Genomic DNA, 23,314 nt, shown 5'->3' on the forward strand with positions numbered 1-23,314 from the left:
CGCTCTTCTTTTGTAAATTCGACGATACTTTTTGTAGCAAAATTAAAGGAAGCCACGTTTCTTCACGATAAATTGGGCAATAGAAATATTTCATTCGAATATTTCACGTGTAATTATTTTCAGTAATATCAATTTGTTTGTCATCTCTCATTCGACATTCGCGTTATGGCATTAACATGAATGGCGACCGAGAGTCGCCTTTCGTAATTTTATTCGCTCTTATTTCCCGATACTATCTATTTTTGCGTTCTGCGTCTTTTATTATTCATTTCATTTAAATTACACATTTCATTCTGTTGTTTTATTTTATTTCTCATATACTATATACGTGGTATTATAAAATAATTCCCTGTTCCGTGTAATCTATTTATTTTTCTCCTATTCTGCTATTTATTCTCGATTTATTTTTCATTCATTATATCTGCTATTTTCCTTCCATTTAATTCTTCCCCTCTTCATTTTCTTATTCTTTTACGTGTCTCGCGGGAATATTTGATTTTTTACATCGCAATAAAATCTGGAAATAAAATGAACGCCTAACGTCGCTTATGGTCGGTTTTTGCTGAAAACGAACGAATCGAGCGATTTCACGGCATCACAATGTTGGTTCAAATGAAATTTATGCTGCTCACACGTCCAACTCGGTTGATTCATATTCTCAACTATTTACTATTTGATATATTACGCTCCCTGCATCTAGGGTTGCGTGGATAAGATATACTTCTTCATTAACACGTGGAGCTAGTGCGCTCTATTACCCGAGGCAACCAGCCACAACCTTACAGGAAATCCGAACATAGGTTACTCGCCGTGTCAAAATGATGTATATTGCCATTTGTTAAATTTGCGTAACCTATGTCTTTAACATCGGACAGGAAGAGGCGGATAGTAGTACTAATGTGTCTAGTATTTAAGCCTAACATTAAACCGTGTTTAGTATTTAACGACCACTAGAACTGCGATTTCATTGTTACTTTTGCACGCTGCCGTACGGTAACATTCCTATCCCAGGTCTAATAAAGCAAAAGTCTATTGAAAATTAAGAAAAAGACTATTAAGCTTTCGAATATTGTGCACGTACGATATTTTTACTCCAGAGTTTTAAGAATTAGTCGAGGATCTTGCAATTAGATAATAGATCTAGATAATATTTCTATCCGTTAGACCTTTTCTTTGCCTTTTTCCTTCATTCTATTTAAAATTTACTTTAAATTTGAAGAGTACCTGATTTAAGACAGGTAGACCCCGAGATATTATTTTCTCTCTAACGTTCTTATGCGAGGATTCTAACGAAGCAAAAATGGATTGAAAATTAGGAAAAAGATTATCAAGGTTTCCAATATTTCGAATATTTTATATTCTTAGTCAAGGATTGAAAAATTAATCTAAGATCCTAAATAATAGATCTCTTTCTTTAAAATTTACTTCAAATTTGAAGAGTACCTGATTTAAGACAGGTGGGCCCCGAGATATTATTTTCACTCTAACGTTCTTATGCGAGGATTCTAACGAAGCAAAAATGGATTGAAAATTAGGAAAAAGATTATCAAGGTTTCCAATATTTCGAATATTTTATATTCTTAGTCAAGCATTGAAAAATTAATCGAAGATCCTAAATAATAGATCTTTTTATCTAAAATTTACTTAAAATTTGAAGAGTCCCTGATTTAAGACAGGTGGGCCTCGAGGTATTATTTTGCAGGAAAAATATTGACTCTAACGTTCCTATGCGAGGATTCTAACGAAAAAAAAAGTGAATTGAAAATTGGGAAAAAGATTATTAAGGTTTTCAATATTTCCAAGGATTGAAAAATCAATCGAAGGTCTTAAATAGTACATCCCTTCGTCTAAAATTTCCTTAAAATTCAATTAAAATTAAAAAGCAGCTTAATTAAGATTTCTCAAAAATTTGAAAAATAATTACAAGAAGATGGCGTTTCGTTACGGCGTGAAAAAATTTCACTGCGCAGAAATGAATGCAAAATTAACAAAAGGCAAATGAAAGACCAGGGACGTGGCTATGCGAGCCGCAAGGATGCATGGGGTCGCGTTGCTTGAACCCCTGTTCGGCTAATTAAGCCTGCGTCCTGTCTGATCGCAGCAGCTAATTCGACACGAGAAATGCGTGTGTTACAAACTGAAATGCGGGTACCTATTAATTACGTTGCTAATTGATCCTCCCGTGAATCACGAGCGGCGAAGAATGCTTTGGGAAATTTCACCGCGCAGTTCGCGCTTTCCCTTTTCTCTCAATATTCTCTCTTCGAATCTTCGCTTCGATAATTCGCAGAATTTCCCCGTGATATTTCCGATCTTCGACAACAAAGTTGTGTTAACGAGTGTAGCCAGAGGTTTCGGACCTTGGACGAGGCAACGGGCTATTTGATTTTCGCGTAAACAGAGAACGACCGCGAACGTCCCGAAGCAAGAACGAGCACGCAGTATCGTACCGACCGTAGAAGAGGAAACACAGAACGGAGAAATCGTTTTACCGATTGTGAGTTCCCTTTGAGTCCCATCTCTCCCCATTACGCTTCGTTAACACGTGGTATTCTCGAAATAAATTTTCCCGCGAGTAGACGATTAACTGGAAATATTTCTTTCCGTTCACAGAATGGCAGAAGCCCACTCTTATTGGCAGCAGCAGCCGGCCACGTCGATGTCTGCGAAACTCTGCTGCTTCGGGAACCCGACGTCAACTCTGCTGATAACGTGAGTAAATTTTCACCAATTTTCTATTCTTACCTTCGATCCGCTTCTAAATATTCATCCCATAACTTTGGAACTGTCGAAACCGTCAAAATGGCGGATGTCAATCTCTTTGCCTTTACATTTATTGCGTGTGTGCAACTCTTTTTAGCAGAATTATTGCTATCCATTGTTGAAATAGGTAATTACACGTGGCTACATGCATATATTATAGGTTAGTACATTTAGCGTTAACGTTCGTGTCAATGATTTAGGAATATATGCGTTAGAGATTGAAAAATTGCATTATCAGTTGCATTGCAAATGCATTGCATGTTGCATCTATGTAATAGGAATAGAAGCTATCTTGCGATCTCCAAGGATTTTCCATTAAAAATTAGCTTTCAAAAATTTATGTTAGGTCGTTTTGCGCAATTTCGATTCCCCTAACTATACACGGTGGAAGATACGGTAAAAAGAGGTAAAAGGGTATTTTTAAATCGCGATGGCGTGCGGTTGGAAGAGCAAGGGGTCTAAACCCGGAATTGGCTAATAATTCAAGGGTTTAGGTGGGCTGTTCCGAGTGTCAGCCGCGCAATATATCAATATACCGGCTAATGAAGGGTGTAGGGATAATTACACCTGTAATTGCTGGTTTACGCAGTTGTCGAAGGGATAATGCTCTTGTCTTTGCGGCTGCAGCTCATGTCTGCATCATGCAAACAGAAAGTCATCGATAATATTAATATCAAACGGTTAATTTGATTTACAAAGAGCCTTGGCAATTATATCAATTTACGAGTCAGAAGGGACTATAAAACTTTCGTGCTTACTATATACGATATTATAAAATTACATACATTACCTTACTCTTACATAAAATTCTACGATATTCGTTTAAAATATTAACCATAAAACTCGGACGCTTACGCTGTAATATCGGAAAATTATACACTGTAGCGCATTATATACCTAATTACATAAGATCGATATTAAACGTCGTTGTTATTAAAAATCTCGAAATCTTTGAACGCTCTAGAAAGTTACATAGTAAAATTAGTTTAGCTTCAAGGTGCCTACCAGTGTTTCAATTTCATTTATAATCCTCTTCATGACAGATTTCCTCTCGAAATCTTTAAATTCTCCAGAAAGTTACATAGTAAAATTAGTTTAGCTTGAAGGTGCATATCAAATGTTTCAATTTCATTTATAATCCTCTAATGGCAGACTTATGGTCCATTTTCACCCAGGTCCGAATTTCGTTATCTACTTGAAGATTCGCATCACGTATCGACTAATTATTTCCTCGCAATAATATCGATATTCGTTCGAAAAAATCCAAGATTTCGATTAACACCCTGGGAACTGACAAGTATTCGCTAAATTTCAAAATTTCAAAATTTCAAACTCATTGCGACGAATTTTCTCTCGAAGATGATCATTTTCGTACCTATCCGGCTATCCATTTTCACGAGATGGATCGTCAAAATAGATCCGATCGTCAAAGATGAAAAGAGAAAGACAGAAATAAATAGGAAGGCGTCTGTCTAATGGCTCAAAAATTCCTGTCGGTACCATTATCGAGTTCCGTAGCCTGTCAAAACTCTAGGTGGAAGAGCTATTCTCTGTACAGAGCCTATTCGGTATCGGAGACAATGATTCATTGGACAGGAGGGGAAAAGCGATCGGGATCGTCTCGGTTATCACGGAGGATCCTGGATCGGCCAGAATGCTTGGCCGCAGTGACTGACGGCCAATCTTCTCTCTTCGTGGCCGCAGAACACGTTTGGCTAGATCCTGCCAGCAAGGGGTATCCCGAGGTGGCTGCATTTAGAATCGGTGTACGCGCCGCTGGTGGCCACGGGATATTCCTACTAAATTCCCGTGGATATCTTCTTGCCCCGCGACACCACTGAGCGTGCTCTTTTCCTTCGGCTTTTTAATCTTCGTTGCAGAGGTTAATCGGTAGAGCACCGTGACATCGAATGGCACGATTGGACCTGGAGAATTTGATCCGGGACTCGATAGAGTCTATTGTGCAGTTAGGTTGACTGTTTTAGGTGTAGCTTAAGCGATTATTATATTACTACTATAGGGCTGAAGGGGAGGGATACATACACAGGATTTAATAGGTATATAAATTCTCTCACACACAGCATTATCGATGACTAATAATTATTATGTATTTCAAAGACAACGAATAACAAATAAAGTAAGATTGGTTCTACTCCCTAACTCTATCTCTTAAACATCTCTCTGATACATATTGCCACTCTGGTAACTCACTGACATGTCACAACACTTTCATACTCCCTAAACTCTGCACTTTGGTCTTTTGTATCCTGTCTCTCCGCGTCCTTGCACCCTTATTTAAATCTTATACTCCGTCTTCTTTCATACTCAGGCTCTCTTCCTCAATCACGTGTTTCCCACGTGGTACCTCAAACAGGTACTTCAAACCTTCGATATTCGGATAGAAGTATTTTATTCGTGTTTAATGAATATTCGAATTATCGTCGCTGGTGTTGAAAGGATGACTATGAGTTTAGGTCTGTGCACGAACTACTTCTGGGCTTCCTCTCTTCGTGTGCTGAGATATAATAATTTAGTTGTTCGTTATTTCCGAGGCACCCTGTACACGCGTGATAATTACCTTTATATGAAACGGCAGTTTCTACTTACAATTAGCTTGGAAACATAATTACTTTTAGTCAGATTCGTCTTACTGTGCCTGATCCATGATGCTATACCTGCTGGATTGTGTTTGATTGATGATCATTAGGATGAAGATGGTAGAAATGAAATCTTATTGTATCATACTGTATCTCGGGCTAGAATGAATGGTCGTTTTCGATTCATTTATAAATGGTTCAATTTTCCGATCATTGATTTTCCTGTGGGTATTATGTTTAACGCATAAGGTATTCAAGCGATAGGAATGTTTCGAATCTTTTATTCGTTCTTTGAATTTTCATACTCTTCCTCGGCTATTTACTTTTTAAATCAATCTTTATTCGATATATCTCGTGAAAAATCGAAAATTTTTGTTACTCAATTCTCCTTGACTAAATTTCGCACCGAAATATCTCGAATTTTTTTCCAATTTTTGCAAATAATTTTCTTCAATTATTTATTTCTTAATAGATCTTTAAATTATGGTACGCGTAGTAAGAAGAAAATTCGAAGATTATATAGAGTGCGAGAATAATTCAACGATATATACGATATTTACATTTTTCGGAGATATGGATCGTGGTGGGGCGCTAGTTTAGCAATCTTATTTAACACTAGATTTACGATATCCGTATACCTATATCTAAGGAAACCACGTGCCTTTTTTTTTAACGATTAGTTTAATTTAAAAACAATTATATATTATATTAACAGTCTTAATATAAGTTAACTAAATCTGTTACCATCGTATAATTGGAGCAACCCTTCCGTCAAATTCACGGGTTCCGTAAATCTAGTGTTAATCCATTTTCCTTATTTAATAATTTTTTAATTATATTTTAATAATTTTATTTAATTATGTATTATTTAAATATATTTAAAAATTTTTTTTTTATAAAAAAGGTGATAATAAAAAATAGATCGTCGCTTATCTTTATCGCATTATCAAATTGTTACGGAGAAATTTCGATATTTCTTTTTCCCCCATTTCCTGGAAAAGATTTTCTTTCATATTCTTCGCGAGGGACGAAAAATTATTATCATTCTCAACTCATCAATCGGATCTCCGAGCCTTCTTCCTCTTCCTCCATTGTGCTCGTGGGAAACAGCGATATGCAAACGCAGTATACGCGAGTAACATCGAAAGGTTAATTGGTTTCACGGTTAAACGGTATAAAGAACGGATCTTTCCGGGATCGATCCACGACTTTGACCATTTTTTGCCACCGGCCACGGTAAATCGCCGTTGTGTACACGTGCCTTTTGTCTGCATAAGGCGATCCAGCTACACAGAACGTTACCTCGCAAATGAAAGATCGATATTTATTGGTGACCGATCGCAGAAATGCGGCCCCGTGTCTATGCCCTTTTCGACTCGATGCCATGCGTGCCATCCAGGCTTATGGATGGACATTGCAGCTCTTTTAGAGAACGTCGAACGAGTCTTTCGATTCGCGGAAAGATGAAGCGCGAGCTCTACTTCGAACAGCTGATCCGATAACGTGCGATTCTCGTGGCTAATGAACTTCCTAAGAGAATTCCCGCATTCGTCCCGTGGTCCAACCTAAAACAAACAATGGAGAACGTATAATTTCAAAAATATCCAAATTTTAAGCTTTATTTCGTTCATTTGCAAAATTATTTCTCAAATACTTCTTGATTTCGCCAAATTTGCGAAATAAAATATATTCCATTAGAGAATCGGACTTTAACACCCTTTGTACTCGAAGATTTTTGCGCTATAAAGAAATAGGAACTCGAACCTTTCCTTTTCATTTTTTTAAGCTCGTCGATGCTCTTTACGATAAAACAAAATGAAAATCACGCGTTCGCGTGGGAAATTAAGGAATAGAAATATTTTATTCTTCGCGTGTGGATTTTATTTTTAATACAGTTATTGTCACTTGTTCCTTATTTAAGTTACGCTATTGAAACAAATGGCGGCCGAGGGTAACCACTCTACTGGAAAACGAGAAATTCTTATTTTTCTACTATTATCGAGATTCCGTAACGCCAGAGGATCTTATACGGATATTCTAAGGATTTTCTAAGGATTTTCTAAGGATTTTATCGAGCTCGATTTTGTTATCGAGGCATGGAATTATGAGGGGTTTAAAAGAATATCCCGATGGAGTACCGTGGCGAAAGAGTTTTGCAACTTATCGACGCGCGCCGCGTGCAAACCGTACAGCGAGGGAAGTATAAACGGAGATGCTTGAATGGCATTTACAACCATGAAATTTACGACGATTTACCGACATTCCCCTTGCTGCTTTTATTTCTGCTGCATAGCTCCCCGGCTACCATGGCCCGATACTCACGACGAATCGCGTGGAGTATTCTAAATCGCGCGGTAGATTTACGACGCCACTATAAACCCGGCAATTTGAAGGATTACATTCGAGTTGTCCGTCGAACGTAGAAGAATGGCAGAAAACCGCGGGTAAAATGCCCGATCGAACGTTTCAAAAAGTTAATCAGCCTTCGAAACGCTTGGCTGAATCACTCGGCTCTTCCTAATCGGGCCCATTATTTCCCTCTCATTCTTAGTACTCGCTCGTCTCGAATTTTATCGTAAATTAACTTTATTCCAGCCTTGATCGCGTTGTACGATTTATCTCCTCCAATCGGAGAATTATTAATCTAAAGATATTTGCACTTGCTGTTTATTTATTTATTTATTTAACGAGCTGGAGCCTTTTATCGTATAATAAATTAATACGGCGATAAATAATAAATAAGTAAATAAATAAATAAATAAACCGTGTATTTAATTTCACACGATTCTGGAAAGATTACGTCTAAGGGACCATAAGGGGGAAAGAAGCTTAGATTTATATAGGTTAATAAATATTCCATCGAAAGCATCGAATTGAAAAAGAAAAAATTGTTTAAATGGAGCATTGTCAAATATTTTCCAACACTAAACCTACCATGATTTAAGCGAGTAATTCCAAATTTTCATTAAAAATTCCGTACTCAACGTTATCGCTTTGATTATTTGCTTCCACGATTTTTCTTCCGATATGCATATAAATTAATTTTTCATTTTCCTTTTCGCATATTTTTTTTAAGGATCTTCTTCCATTTTTTCATCTACCGGTTATTTGACCGGTCGTGGTGGATTTAGCGTTAAGTATCCCTGGTATTTGTTCATCCTGAATTTTATCCTAAATTAACTCTATTCCATCTTCACTTGCAATATACGATTTTCTTTTTCCGATCAGAAAATTCATAGTCCAAAGATATTTACACTTATCATTTATTTATTTATTTATTTATTTATTTATTTAACGAGACGGAGTCATTTGAATGTCAATAACGAGTCAACACGGTGATAAACAAAATCGGCAAACGATGTACAAAATTTAATTTCACACAATTCCCGAAAGATCACGTCCAAAGGACCATAGACAGCGCGAGAAGCTTAAATTTATGTGAAAGCGACTTACCTTAATAAATATTCTATTCGAACCAGGGAATAAACGAAAAAAAGAGCAGTATTCCACATTTTCTAAGCGTTCTCCTCGTAAACTTTGTTTCATCCGAATTTATAGTGCTCGATTTACAAACGTAATTTATTTCTCCTCCAACAGCGATCGTTCCCAATTACGAGACTGCGATCTCCGCTCAAAACGATCCTACTTTATCGCGCCATCGGCCACGCGTACCACCCTGTTCTCAAAGACGCCTAATCCAAGGATTTACCGTAACCCTAATAGTGTGATATAATAGCAGACAGGGACATCGGGAACAGGCGAGAAAGCTGTCGGCCTCAGCGTTGTTTGAGAACCAGCCCAAAGCGGAGTCGTATCCTTATTCGTATTCGTTTAGCCTCGTAACTCTTCTAAATATCCGAGAGGCGAGTCAGGAGGGGAAAAAGTCGGACGTCGGATAAATCCGATAAATTTCGACGTGGTCCAGGTCGGTTAGATAAATCCCAGCTGTTCCTCGAGGTTTCCTTGGAGTTCCCTCCAACCTTCTGCCAAGATTTATACGGCGTGACTTACGGGTTTTTCACAGATTCTGCCGCGAGGAATTTGGCACACATTCTTCTTGCCTCGTCGAGGATGCAGACGGTCTATAATTATGGTAGGCCTGAAAATAGCTTTTTAGAGGAACATAGGCGGTCCCGAGCGATTGCCCCTTTTCCAAACCGGATTTCGTCCGAGATCCCTCTGTCAGACGTCTTTCGGGCTTCCTTTCTGCCCGACAGCCGATTATCATACGTCCTTCGAGGCTTCTTTCAACCTTGGTATCTCGGAGAGGATCGATGGATCTTGGAAATCAACGATCGAACTGCATACGCGGATAACCGATGATAATTTCGAACAGTTCGTGGACCGTGCAGGGAAAGGTCGGAATCCGAAGGTTTGGAATCGTTCTCGTACCAATGTTGACACGTTCATCCTTGACGCGCTATCGTTCAGAGGTTCCGCATTGTTCGCGCGATTTTCATCGGATTCAAAAGATCTCTGGTAGCTTGGATGAAAGGAGCTATTTAGAATCCATACTTAAGATTGCTCCGCGATTTTTGGTGTTTCCAAAGGGTTTTACAGAATCTAGCATCTCGGTTCGACAATCGTGCTTCGTTCATCTTTAGCTGTAAGGATTATCACGGGTGAAACACACGCCTCGCGTCTCGTGTCTTTTTTAAATATCTTTATAAACTTCTAAGTGGTGCCACTACTTTCATAGCACTAGTAGTAACGTGACATTATATGACTATGTATCAATAACGGTGACTCGAAATTGAATTGACACTGTATCGCTAGCAGTGACACGTCAATTTGACGTAGCCTTAGGTTGAGGTATATTCTATTGGTATCGAGACATTGTTATTTGTTATTCTCGTCATGTCACCACTGACGATACGAAGTCAATTTGACGTCAAATTATTACTATTGTAGCGATACGGAATCAATTTGATGTCAAGTTGCTACTATTGTAGCGATACGGAGTCGATTTAATGTCAACTCGCTACTATTTTAGCAATACGAAGTAAATTTGACGTATGTCATCACTCCAAGATTAAAACAGAACAGGATAACGATATTCCTCGCAACAGAGAATTTAATTCTCCCAAATAAACTCGTTGATGGTATAACAAAAACAAATTCAACGTTACCCTTTAATCTTTCAAACAGCGTCTTCAAAGATCCCTCGTGGGTACATTGAATGACGGAATAAAAATTCACCGATGTTCAAGCTCGTCTGTCAATTTCACGCTTTTGCATCGCGATATCGTTGGTATCCATCCAGGTCAAAGAGACATCGTCTGGGGTATGTCTCGATTCAATTACATCGTAATTCGAGCGATCCGTCTTCGCGGCTTGTCGACAGTCCGACTAATGGATTTTCGCGTTCATTCGTTCTAAACGGAAAAGTATATTTCACCGCATTAAGCATACACGTTGTCGTGCGTTCATCCATCTAGCAGCCCGCGAGATCGCGCTGCACGACGCGTTGCGCAATCCGTGGATGCATAGCAGAGCCAACAGGGATCCGACAGAGATCGACTTCGCTTCTCGTACTTTCTCCGTAATTATACAACCGTGGATGAGACGAATAATCCGGGGAAAACATGGTGGTAGACCGGTAGCCGCCATTGCAGCGTCATCATCGGGGAACCGGTGTTCCACGGGCCCACGAGGCCGTTATCGAGTCGGCTGATTCGCGTATTTGTACTTGTAAATCTCTCTCGGCCGTATCAATCATCGAACCGCTGGCCTAAGGTCTAATTACCAGCCGCGTTGCCGATCATTTATAACGAATACGATGTTATTAACTAATCACGAGCACGGTGATGTATGATTCCGCGTTACACCTTCTTCTACGCGTGTACCTTCCCTTTTTCGGGGTGCCTTTTACGGGATTCCGATAACCAAGAACACGACACGCGAAAATCTCGGTTACGAGACTCGCTTCTGCTTTCACTTTTGCATCCAAGCCTGCTACCGTGTCTTCGTACTTCTTCTGCGTCTTCCATGTTGATGCTTCGAGTTTATGGAGACCCTTGTCTCAGCTTATTCCGTTCTTCGTTGCATTTACGAAAACGTGAACGACGATTGGTCAGATTTGCACGTTCGCAGGTTCCACGAGGCTTCGTGATAGGCATAGGTGGCGCCTTGGCTTTGAAGAGATATAATGGGACTTAAATTGGTGGCGTGAGGTATGCTAAATATTTCTAGTTGTAGGGTAGACTTTGGGAAATTGGGACGAAAACGAGAGTACAATGAAATTCTGTTATATTTTCTTCTAATTTGTCCTCTCTGAATTTATTTCGATAAATCGTCGATCGTTTTCTCTAATTTCTCTTAGGAATCTCTGGATTTTTCTGCGAATTAACGCGTATACCATAGCTATACCGGTTTCCTGAGGTTTTGCGAGTGAGTTGCATCAGAGGTCGAGCGTTCCGATAAAATGGCGGCGCGGTTTTATTAAATGGACACCACGGACACGTATTTACTGGGATTTATTCGCGGCGGCCTGCTTCGCGACACCTATACGTACGCATTTTCGCCCGAGTCCATTTATTCGCGGCAAATTTAAACGCCTTATCGGACTGGTTTATGGCCTCGTTATCTCTAGCTTTTTAATTTCCGCGAAGTTGCCACTTTTTCTCCGGGAAGGGCGCCGTTTACCATTTTCCAGGTGCCATTCGTTTCGAGCCTGGTGAAATTAGTCAGGCCGGCGAGACTTAAGTGGAACGAACACTTAAGGGGAAACGAGAGTTTTTAAATTGAGATTTACTTTACCTCGAAAGGCCCTGATTAAGATTCCATCATTATTTCATCCATTTACTGGTTCCCTTGCCGAGTCCAGTTATCTTCCACGCTTTCCACGGGCCCGCGGTATAACGACGCAATAATATTCTAACGAATTCGAATGCCTAGGTAACCTCGAACAGAGACAGATTAATTTCGTCTCGAGAGACTAACTTCTCGTTTCTCATACTCGTTATACTTGCATCCATCGGAGTTTTGTTTTGCATGTAAATTAACGTGATACTTTATCTGGGAATGTAACTACGTTGTATCCTGCGAGTCGTGTTTTATATCGAGAGATTCTTCGTCTCGATCTTAAGTATGAAATACTTTGATTAGAGGATTCTGATAGTCGCTGCTGCACCTCGATGTCCATCAATGTCCATTGCGCGCGAATGTCCATTGGAAATCATTTTAATTGACTCGAAAGAGGAGATTAGACCTGGAATTGCTAAACTTTTTATTCTTCCGATTGTTGAGGATATGCAGCTGCTTTCGGCAAAATTAACATTGGCTTTTATCCAGATAAAATTTATGTAATTACGTATACCTAATTACGGACACCGAAATGGTTTAATCGTTAGTATTATATTCGGACAGTTGTCGTGGATTGGTAGTTGTAGTATTAAAATCAAACGATACTCCAAAATATACGGAATTATTGTGTACAGCTAGCAGAATAAAATAATCGCAATAATTAATTTCATGTACGCCATATTTAAATACACATTGTCGACGAGTAGATTAAAGAAACAATTCTCTTCTAAACATTCCCAATTATTTTCCATGTCTAATATAATAAAATAATAACACAATTACTGTAACTACTCTCGACTATGTACACCTTACATAAACACCTTACATTACGAGTATCGCGATACTTCAGATATATTTACTTTATCTCTAATAGCGTACAGCTATTTTCTACATCCAGTAGGATAGGGTAATAATAGAAAATAATAACATAAACTGGCGGAAAATAAAATTAGAAAATGATAACACAAGGCGAGGGAAAATAAAAATAAAAAGTAGTAACAAGAAACGACAGAGAATAAAAATAAAAAGTAACAAGATAAAATGGCGGAAAGTAAAAATAGAAGATAATAACGGAAAATAAAAGTAGCAAACAAAAACAGAAAACGGGGGGAAAATGATAAGAGAAGATGACAGGAGATAAAAGTAAAAGAAGGAAAAATCGGTCAACAAACTCCACGCGTTCTCCGAGTTGTAACCTCGAACTGTCTGCACGGCGCATCGGGTGCACTCCTATGCGTCGTTGCACGCCAGGAACAATGATACCAGTTTGACTGGTGTGCTTCTCCCACTCCGTAAAAGCGGCACGCACTGTATACCGAGTCGATGCCTCCGCGTCGTTTTATGCAACGTCCTCGAGGACGATATCGCGGCCGTTCCACGTTACATACGTAGCAGAAGCTGATAAGGCCCACGTGACAGGCGTTCCCGAGGCGCGACCAGCTTCCACGTAAACGGCTCGAAAATGGAAGCCGGATAATCGTTCCGATATCGGCCGTTAGGATACCCACGTAATGGGGGTGCAGATACTTGAACGCTTCTAGGTTATTACGGAGACCCAACAGGGTAACGCGTGTAAGTACAATTGTAAAAGTGGGACTTCTCCTCGCACGGCTCTAGTTTCTTCGATTCGAGATAACTTTTCTGCAATCCGTTCCTCCTGGTGCTTATTTGCCACGCTATCTGACAGACATCTTTAAGCAATTTGCGTTCTGACTTTTACGCTATTCGCAGAATTTAAGAGTACACGTGTTTTCTATTTTCGTATTGTACGGAGAATAACGTGTGATAACCATTCAAGCTACGCGATATTATGTGGGGCTACAGAAATATATATTTCTCAGATGCTTTAGGAAGGAAAGATTGTAAGAGACTAAATGGAAGGTAGAATTGGTATGTCTTTTTATAGGTTAGGTTTTAAATTCCTGGAAAAAATAAAAATTATAAAAAGCCAGGTTCATACGCTTCTTCGAAACAGTTAGCATGTCTCCCTGTAGCATGAATAGCATTTTAGAATTGAAATAAGGAGTAGAGATTCGATCTCTGTTACTCGAGATTACGCGAGGATACAAAAATATTCCTTTTCAAACGCTTCGAAAAAACGAAGACCACGAATAGCTAAAAAGACAGAGTTTGCATGCGTGTTCTAAATAGATTCGTAATCTTTCGTTTCGAAATTGGCTGAGCATTCGTGTGGTCGCGCAACGAATGAGACGTTTATGCGTCGTTCATGCTATTTAATCTTCGCCTAAGTGAAAAAGTAATCTCTTAACGGTGGCATAAAATCGAAGATACGAATTCGTAGTTCTTTCGTCACACGTGTTACATCAGAATGATTTACGTCGCCTCGAGAGCAGAGAATGTATCACGATTTTTGGCCCCCTTTTTCTCGCCATGGATCCTAGAGAAACGAGTATATAAACCGTTTTTACGGCTAACAAAGTTGTCACAGAGCCGCCGTAAACCTGTCACACTTTCGATTTTTGTCGATCAGGAGGTACATGGACGTTTTAATTAGGAGAAAGTGCAAAGGCCTCGCTAAATAGGTCGTTCGGCCATCGACTTCTACCTTAGCATGCTCCAAACACGTATGTTTAACCCTTTCACGAGCAAGCCTTTCGGCAGTCCGAAGACAACTTGTCGCTTAACTCACTAGCGCCACCACGGTCCATATCTCCCTTTAACGCAAACGTTCATCCTAAATATTGTATTTATCGTTGAATTATTTTCTACTTTTCCCGATATTTTGTTTCTGATCTTCTCACAGATTTTCTCCGCCTCTCTGCATTATATTATCATTAGAAACGTCCTTCTTCTTCGAAATTCTGCCAAAATATAAAACGGTATGAAATTTGATACTTCATTTTCCTTCTCGCACAGCGATGAAATATTCCACATTTAATTTTGCGAAACCAGGGAAAATGAAGGTGTCAAACGAACGATTAATTACACGATAATTATTGCGAAAGCTGTCATGCGTCCAATTAAAGATGGTTAAGTCCTTTCCTATATTTCCTGTTTATTTTTCAAATAAGGAATCGATCACGTTCGCGGAAAAATATGAATTGTTCAAAGTTGCAAAGCGTTCATTAACGTCGATCGATCTTGTGGCGAATCACGGAATTCGAAGGAGAGTTGGCTCTATCGGTGTCTGTCAGGTGGTCGGCGGATTTCATAGATCCGCGAGCACGCGTTAAATAGGCCACCACCTGTTCGCTCGCGAAGCAGCATATTATTTTCACCGCGGGTAGATTTATTAATCAGATTTATTAGCACGACTAAATTACAAGCGGGCTGGAAATTGTCGAGATAATACGGCACGCAGAGAGACGAGCTTGTCGAGCTAGTTGGCATAATTTAAATTGATCGCATTCGCTCTATTCAGAGATTGATTTACTACACCGCGATCCACGTGCGATGTAGAGACATTATCTTTTCGGATAAATCTCTTTTGTCTGACAAAAATCGTAAATATTCGCAAGAGTATAGGAAATCTTCAAAAATTTTCTTCAGTAATCTTCAATAATTCTATGAATTATCAAAATTTCGTCATGGAGTGTCGCATTGTGCAATTCTTTCAACAAATGTCTCCTATTTAGAGGTTCAATGCAATACACTCTACGATCTGCCAAATGTTGAATCTTGCAGTTTTTCAACGAATTTTTATTCATGGTCCTACGAATCTCAAAGGTACTCGGAAAGGTACCAAAATTTCGGGGGAAAAAAAAATAAAGAATTTTTAAATCCCACAATAGGTACTGTGCGTTCGAGAACAGAAGGCACACTCACTTGAACATAGGCACTGCCCGTTATTAGCCGAAAATGTTGACAAAGTTGACGAAGATGGCTAAGATGCAGTGACCGATGATCTTCGTCACTGTCTTCGGTCACTGTCCGTGGTCAAGGGAGTGTCAACGAATCAGCCGTGAGATGTAGAAATGCTGTGTCTTCTTCCCTCGAATATGCTATAGCAAATCAGACGCGAAAGGCGAAAATGATAAATCCCAGCCGAAGATGTGGCATTTATCTGGCCAGAGCGAACGAGAGCAGCTCCAAACAGTATATCCTACTCGTCTTATCGTAACTCAACGTTCGTACCGAATTGTCGTGTAAATCGAAAGCGAAACGAGGCGTCGTGCGATCGCTCCTCATTAACAACGTCTTCGAGGCGCGTGCAATAAATAACGCGCTATGCCCTGTTATTGGGGCTTTTTGGCGCGATGGTTGTTCGGCCCGGTTGCTTGTTACTTGTCAGTGTGCACGGTAAAAAAGTGCCACGTTGTTCGCAAAATTTATTCGCGCCGGCCGTTGCTTGCAGTGACGTACGGAGGGGAGAAGCTCGAAACTCGTTATGTCCCGATTTCGACTCGTAGGGCCCCGAACGGTGCACGCTCGCGTGAACGTCCGCCATGAGAACCGATCGGGAGAGGAGCACACCTGTGCTCTCTCGGTGAACCGAAAAGGATAGTAGGGGAAGAGAAATAGTAGGAAAAAGGAGGGAAAAAATAAAGAGGAGAAGAATCCGGCGAGGACGACGTTAATTAACAACTGGCCTTTACGTCGTTCAACCCGATCGTTAATACGAAACCCGGTGTCCGCGTTTCGAACGACTGTAATAATTATAAAAGGTGATTCATATGGTAGATGGAAAAATTGCGTTTCACTCGCTGCGCCATTTCTACTGCTTTTTCTTCACGCTGGCCTTATAGGGCTTTAGCTGCCCTGGAAGGAGGAGTGCTTGTTAGATGCTTGTATTACACGCTTTTTAGTTGATAACGTTTTTTCTTCCGCGGAGAATCTTGTTTCCGTTTTGCTATTGTTAACCTGCTGCGATTTTTAGGCATTTTTCTGTTTCTTCGGGAAAGGTTGGAAACAGCTTGAATGCAAGCCTATTTTCTTCTGTATTAACTTGGTATACTGATTTCGGAGCCAGGTGTTGCAATATTTAATTTAATTTAATTTAGGAGTCGATAAACATTCCAAGCACTGTCAAGCGGTACAGTTTCTAAACGAAATTTGCTTAAATTGCTTCCTATCGACCAACTGTCTTTCAGTAGATATACTCGCAAATATATCTAAAATAAAATAACAAAAAGTAAAATAATAGGAAAAAAAAAATAAAAAAGTATATAATATCAAGGCTAAGGACTAATCTATTAACTACGTTAATAAATGTTAACAAGGAATCTGGAAATGGCAAAACGGACAAAACACGTGTCCCTGAAAAAAGAAAGCTCATATTCCAAGAGAATACGAAATCAGAAAATTTAGTATTATTCAGGCACAGGCTGTTTTCGCATTTCACGACACAGAAAATCTATCCGTCGCGGGCCTAAAACAAGCCAGCCCGACATTCCTGCAGGAGCACGTGCGTTCGTTAAAAGTAATTAGTACCTCGATGCATCTCCTTGGTTATATCACTTATTCATACAACTTGCTCCTGTTTTACGACGCGCAAAGAACTTCTCTCACGAGCTTAGCGGCAACAACATCCCTGGAAATGCGCGTCTTCCTTAAGAAAATTAAATATACCGCTACATAATTGCGGCTCGTTCCTTTAACGAACTTCGTTAAAATCGGAGGATATCCGACGATGCCGGGTTAGAGAATCTGTTGTAGCTTTTTACCACGTAACGATCTTCGGGCCTCGATTGGACGGTGTTGGCAGGGATTAGTGAAAGTTTCGCCGGTTTTCAGCGTAAAATCACACGCGTGATTATCCGCGGAGGCAGCAACGTGTCGGTATTCTCGTTATGAATTTCAAGATCCGCCATCGGTACCGGTTGATGGCCGGAAAAAGCAGTCGCGAGCTTTGCTCGATTGGCATGCTGCTTTTTACCTCGTCTGGTACGCGCTGCATCCCGATCGAGGATGTTGCTTTTCCTTTACATCGACAGGCTTATTTTATGGTAGAAATTGTTCAGGTAATCGTGAAATCGATGGCTACCCGGTTGCTCGCTACACGGCCGGCCACTTGGAGGATTTAGGTTTCTTCTTGGTCACGTAACGACGTCGGCGTGTAATGGGAGATTTCGAAAATTGATTAACCGTATTGGAAAATTTATAAAGACGCAGTTACTTTGAAACATCGGTCGAGATACTTTGCCGGTACTCGGGTTACCGTTCTTGCCTGGTATCGGGGAAAGGATGTAGTGGTAAAAGGATTAGGAGAGACGTAATGGCTCTAAGAAATGTATCCTTAACCCCTTCGCGTGTAAGCGTTTCGGCAGTTCGAAGAAGGTTTTACATTTAACTCACTAGCGCCACCACGGTCCATATCTCCGACCAACTTTATTGTTCGTACGATATCGTTTTCGCGAATTTTTCTTCGCGAAGATTTTCTTAGTCTCGAGATTCTCCCAAAATATAAAATCGTACACAATTTTATATTTCTTAGTCTTTCTCAAATGAGTAATTAATTCGAATTTAATCGCGAAATTGTCATTCATCCCAACAAATTAAGTTATAGGAAATTTTATTCCATGCAATAGCCTACGTTATATTATGAAATGAAGGTACTACATATGTAATACACTTGTATAGTATCTTATTTTCAACAATTGCACAATTAATCGTATCTTTTCGTCGATATATCCTGTATACGTGACAGCCTGAACTAATAAGTGGCATTCTTCCGATTAATTTCGCCGATGCTTTCGGTCGAATTTCCTTTCAAGCCTCTTCTAACTTCTGCCCTAAGCTTTATCTAATTTGTACACGTTTCTCCGACTACAATTCCTTAACCCACTCGAGTTCCAACGATTCTAGTCTTCACAAATTTTCCAGGTGTGTTTAGACCCCTTACCCCGCACTAGTGCAAAGTTTCGTCCAATTAATCTTCTTTTAGACACCTCTGCGCTATTACAAAGAGGATTCGATTATCGTCCCTTCTTCGATATTCCTAAACCACCAGGTAGATTTGCACCGAAGCACCCCACACCATAACCATCGTTACCATCGTATTTTACAGTGGGAACGACGTAATCGTGTAAACGCGATACCGCGATATCGTCGAGGACTCTTGCAATTTCTTTCCTTTTTCCTTCGCGATTCGAGCGTCGTCTAATTTAAAAATCTCCCACCGGTTAAAATACGTTTACCCTGGTCCCGTTCGGCTGCCATGCAATTGAAATTTATAAAAATTCCGATACCATTTTTCTTCGCTCCCTCGGGGTCTCCAGGAGGCCGGCTACCTCGACGAAGATCAAAATGGAGGTACCGAAACTTGTTTTAATCGCGACTTAACGACTCTTTAATAATCCTGAAACTCGGCCCCGTTCCACCCCGAACGCCTGCTCCTCTGCATCAGCTGCCCTCGTAATGCGAATACTTAACGCGGTTGCGTCGAAAAGAAGGATCATTAAAGCGGCCAAGAAAATGAGCTTCGAAGGGTAATTACGTTTTCTACGGCTGGACGTGTACGAGGAAGCGACGTTTAATTATATAACGTAACGCGTATCGCATCGTTTTGTTCGGTGTCTTCGAACCGTGAAAAAGAACCGCAGGGATCGGTATCTGCCGCGTTTCTTTCGCCGAAAGAAATCGTTTTGCACCATGCAACGATTGTTAAACTGGATACGCGTTGAACGTGGAAATAAAAAGTAATAAGTGCCCAGAGCTGGCAAAACAGAAGTAACGAAAATGGCGAGAAAAATCGGAAAAATCGGTATCTTACGCGTTCCTTCCGCTGGAAAAAATCGTTTTGCGCGATGGAACGAATGTTAAATTGGATAAACGCGGGAAATAGAAAGAGAAACTAGAGATATAGAATTAACGAACAGTTGAATTGGAAAAATCGGCATCTTCCGCGTTTCTTTCTCGAAAATGGTAAGAAAAAATCGGTTTATATGATCGAACGATCGCCAAGCTGGATAATCGTAGAACTAAATTAAAATAGAAGTGACGAAAACCAGAAGAAAAAATATGAAAAATCGATATCTACCGCGTTTCTTTCGCAAAATAAAATCGGCATCTTCCGCGTTTCTTTCTTAAAGGAAAATCGGTTTGCACGATGGAACGAATGTTAAATTAGATAACCGTGAAAAACAGGAATGCAGACCAGTCTGAATAACAGAAATAACAGACGAAACGAGGAAGAAATTGGTATTTTTCGCGTTTTTCCCTTCAGATATAATCGTTTCGTTCGATAGCACGATTATTAGCATGGGCAAACACGAAACGCAAAAATACCACTAATAACAGCGAGTATATACTGGAAAAGCAATGGCAACCGATGTCTTTTGCGCGATGAAATAGTCATTAACCTGGACAGGCGTGAAACCCAGAAGAAATGACAGTAATCGTGGCAGTAGAATTAACATAAGCTAGGAATAACTAAAGCAAGATGAAAATCAGGTAAAATCGGTATCTTCCGCGTTTCTTTCTCCAAGAAAAACCGCTTAGTACGATAAAGCGATTATCAAAGTGCACGAACATGAAAGGTATTGATAAGAGAAATAGGAAAAATTATAATCGATGGTGGATGAATAATGGAAGGGATGGAAAAGATTTTCGATGGAAAAGGTAAAAAAGAAAACAAATGGCGGGGGTATCGAAATCGTGCATCGCGTAAGCATTTCGCAAAGAATTTCGCGAGAAGAAATAACGCGTTGAACTTTTGCGAATTAATTTCGCTGATCAGTCGAACGAAGAGGCACAAAAGACGGGAGAGAAAACGATTTGTGGTTGCATTCGCGGAACGAAATTGCAAATGCCGACACGCGTTGATGTTTCTTTGACATTTTCCACCACCGATGAATCCGCGGCAGCCATTTTCTACGGGGTGAAGCCCGTCGGTAACGAAACAATAAGACTTGGAATTCTTTTAGCGGGAAAATAATTTCAATGTCATTGAAGTCATTTGGAAACGATTGGATAAATCTCTGTAATAGTATGCTACCTCTCAATCGGCGAATTCTCAATGGCGCTGAGTGTTTTATGACAGATGGTCGATTTCTTGTCCGTTTTAATAGAGATATATTAGCTCATTCTATTAATGGAAATAATTATGTACGTCTTAAGCATAAAATTATGCTTCATTTTATCCTACATCCTATATCGATCATCTGGATCTACAATTTTCAGCCATCTCGTGGACAACTTCCACTTGCTAAGTGGTGGTTCCACTTAGCACCTGAGAATATTATTTCTCAGATCATAATTTAACGCATCAGGAACGCACTTTGTACGTAAAAGAATCCGATATTACTCGGTGGAGAAGCAAATATCATAAAATGTAATCTCGACTCGAAGGAGGTGTAATAAAATAGTGAATTAATATACACTGTTGTCGTTCCAAGAGAGAGCTCCAACACACCAGTCGAAACCCAAAGATAAGTTGTTCGATTCGAAATATCACGCTCATCTACGAGCAACTCGAATCTCTAACAGACTGGAAGAAGCGTATAAATTCGAAAGATATTATGCATACCCAGCTCGTGGTTTCACGCAGACAGGAAAGTGTCAGAGATTGATCGTCGGATAGCCGAGTCTACTTCGTAGGACTCAATGCAACGCGACTTTGTCGCGATTTCCCGGCAACGATTAGACAACTTTATATCCCTGATAGCGAGGTAGCACGCTAGTGTGCGTTGCATCGCTAATTAACAAGCTCGCTCAGCTGGACAGAGCCTCAGGCTCGGTGTCGAGAGTTCATACCGGTGACACTTGGCGATTCGTCAGGTTCTTCAATGACGCGGTGTATAATAGCGGAATTGCACTTTCATTCGAGTTATCATTGCGCAATGTCATTGGCCAGTTGTATTACAGGCAGTTTGCGCTCAACGAGTATTCGATGGTAATAGAGAGTGATGGTTCATCGACAAATGCACTCGAAACTATGACACACAGTATCCTATTCGGAGTAAGTCTTTATTTTCGTTATAAATTTACATGCGAACTTTGGGAGGAACTCAGGCAGACTGACTACTGGCACAAGAATCGTTCGTTTCGTTCAACCCCCTTCATTTTGAGACGATTCGCAATATTTATGTCCGAATTAGGAAGTGGGATTTGTGAAGGATTGTGATGGAAGGACAGATAGAAGGTTAAGAGAGGATGATGTAGGACAGGTCATGGTTGGAGCAACAAATAGCGCGATGAGGATGGGTAAGGGATGAAAAGGGAAAGTTAGTTGGTCTGAAGTTTATCTAATGTACATAGGTTAACACTTACAGTCTGTAGTCTCTAAATTGTCATCTAACACCTTCCCCCAGTTAGGAATTCAATTTTCTAGCCTTGCTTTTAGGTTACCCCAATCTGGTTCGCACTATCATTGTCTTATAATAACTTAAGTTTTAACAAAATTATTATGAATCTTCTATGTACATATTACAAATGTTTATAATCTAATTATAATCTAGGTATTTGTTAGTTGCGTAGTCATCTAATAGTGTGTTCATCGTTCACTCGGTGATGCCTTTACACCTTTCACCTCTCGTTCTCTGTATCAGTTAGGTGTTTGAACGCGATCTGCTCAGCAGAGATTGAAATATATGTTGCTAAATTGATAAAGTAGAATTGGGAAAAAGAGACTCGCTAAAATTGCACTTCGTAGTCCACGCCTCTATGCAAATTTGGCACCACTGCTGTTCATCAACCGTATTCAAATCGTGAACCGAGGGTGGTTCTTCAGGACCAGAGTTTCTCAACGGGGGTCACGTGGTCCCCAGGGAGCCTGACGCAAATTCTTCCGACCACGTGGAAAGATGGCGGAGCCGGGAAGAGTTATTTCTTGTAATTAATTTTATTTTACAAAGGTAGATAGTCCCCGGAAGGTGTAGCACAGTGCAAACACAAATATGTGCGTGTTCTTTTCATGAACTCAAACTTTTGGGGATGTCCAGAACGTTGAATGTTCAACAGAGAGCCACGAGTCGGGAATTATTAAGACCAATTGTACGAAACTTACATCGAACGATTATCGATTTGATCGACGAATCCGGAGTTCGTTAAGAAGCCTAAAGAGAGGACACGAATTTAAGAAATTCGTAGATAGAGTCTACTCATGGTAGGCGAGTATTTTTAATCGACGTTGAAGCGAGTTCAGGCGATGAGATAACGGTACAGGAACGCGATTGAAACCATTAAAAATAACAAACTCTAAGAAATCCTTGAAATAAAAAACCGGTCCAGTAAAAGACCTCGAGCATTTC

The 23,314-nt window shown here is 40.0% G+C and overlaps 1 protein-coding gene across 1 annotated transcript in view; it reads left to right on the plus strand.

The window, feature by feature from the left end:
• dgo (ankyrin repeat domain containing protein 6 diego) overlaps positions 1-23,314 on the plus strand; it is a 198,157-nt gene that overhangs the window by 2,706 nt on the left and 172,137 nt on the right. The window contains exon 2 of the mRNA XM_017897387.1: positions 2,614-2,712. Within this exon, the coding sequence (XP_017752876.1) occupies positions 2,614-2,712 (99 nt within the window). The remainder of the gene's footprint in view (positions 1-2,613; positions 2,713-23,314) is intronic.

Source organism: Eufriesea mexicana, unplaced genomic scaffold, assembly GCF_001483705.2.
Source record: "Eufriesea mexicana isolate 0111107269 unplaced genomic scaffold, ASM148370v2 scaffold492, whole genome shotgun sequence".
NCBI classification, from domain to species: domain Eukaryota; kingdom Metazoa; phylum Arthropoda; class Insecta; order Hymenoptera; family Apidae; genus Eufriesea; species Eufriesea mexicana.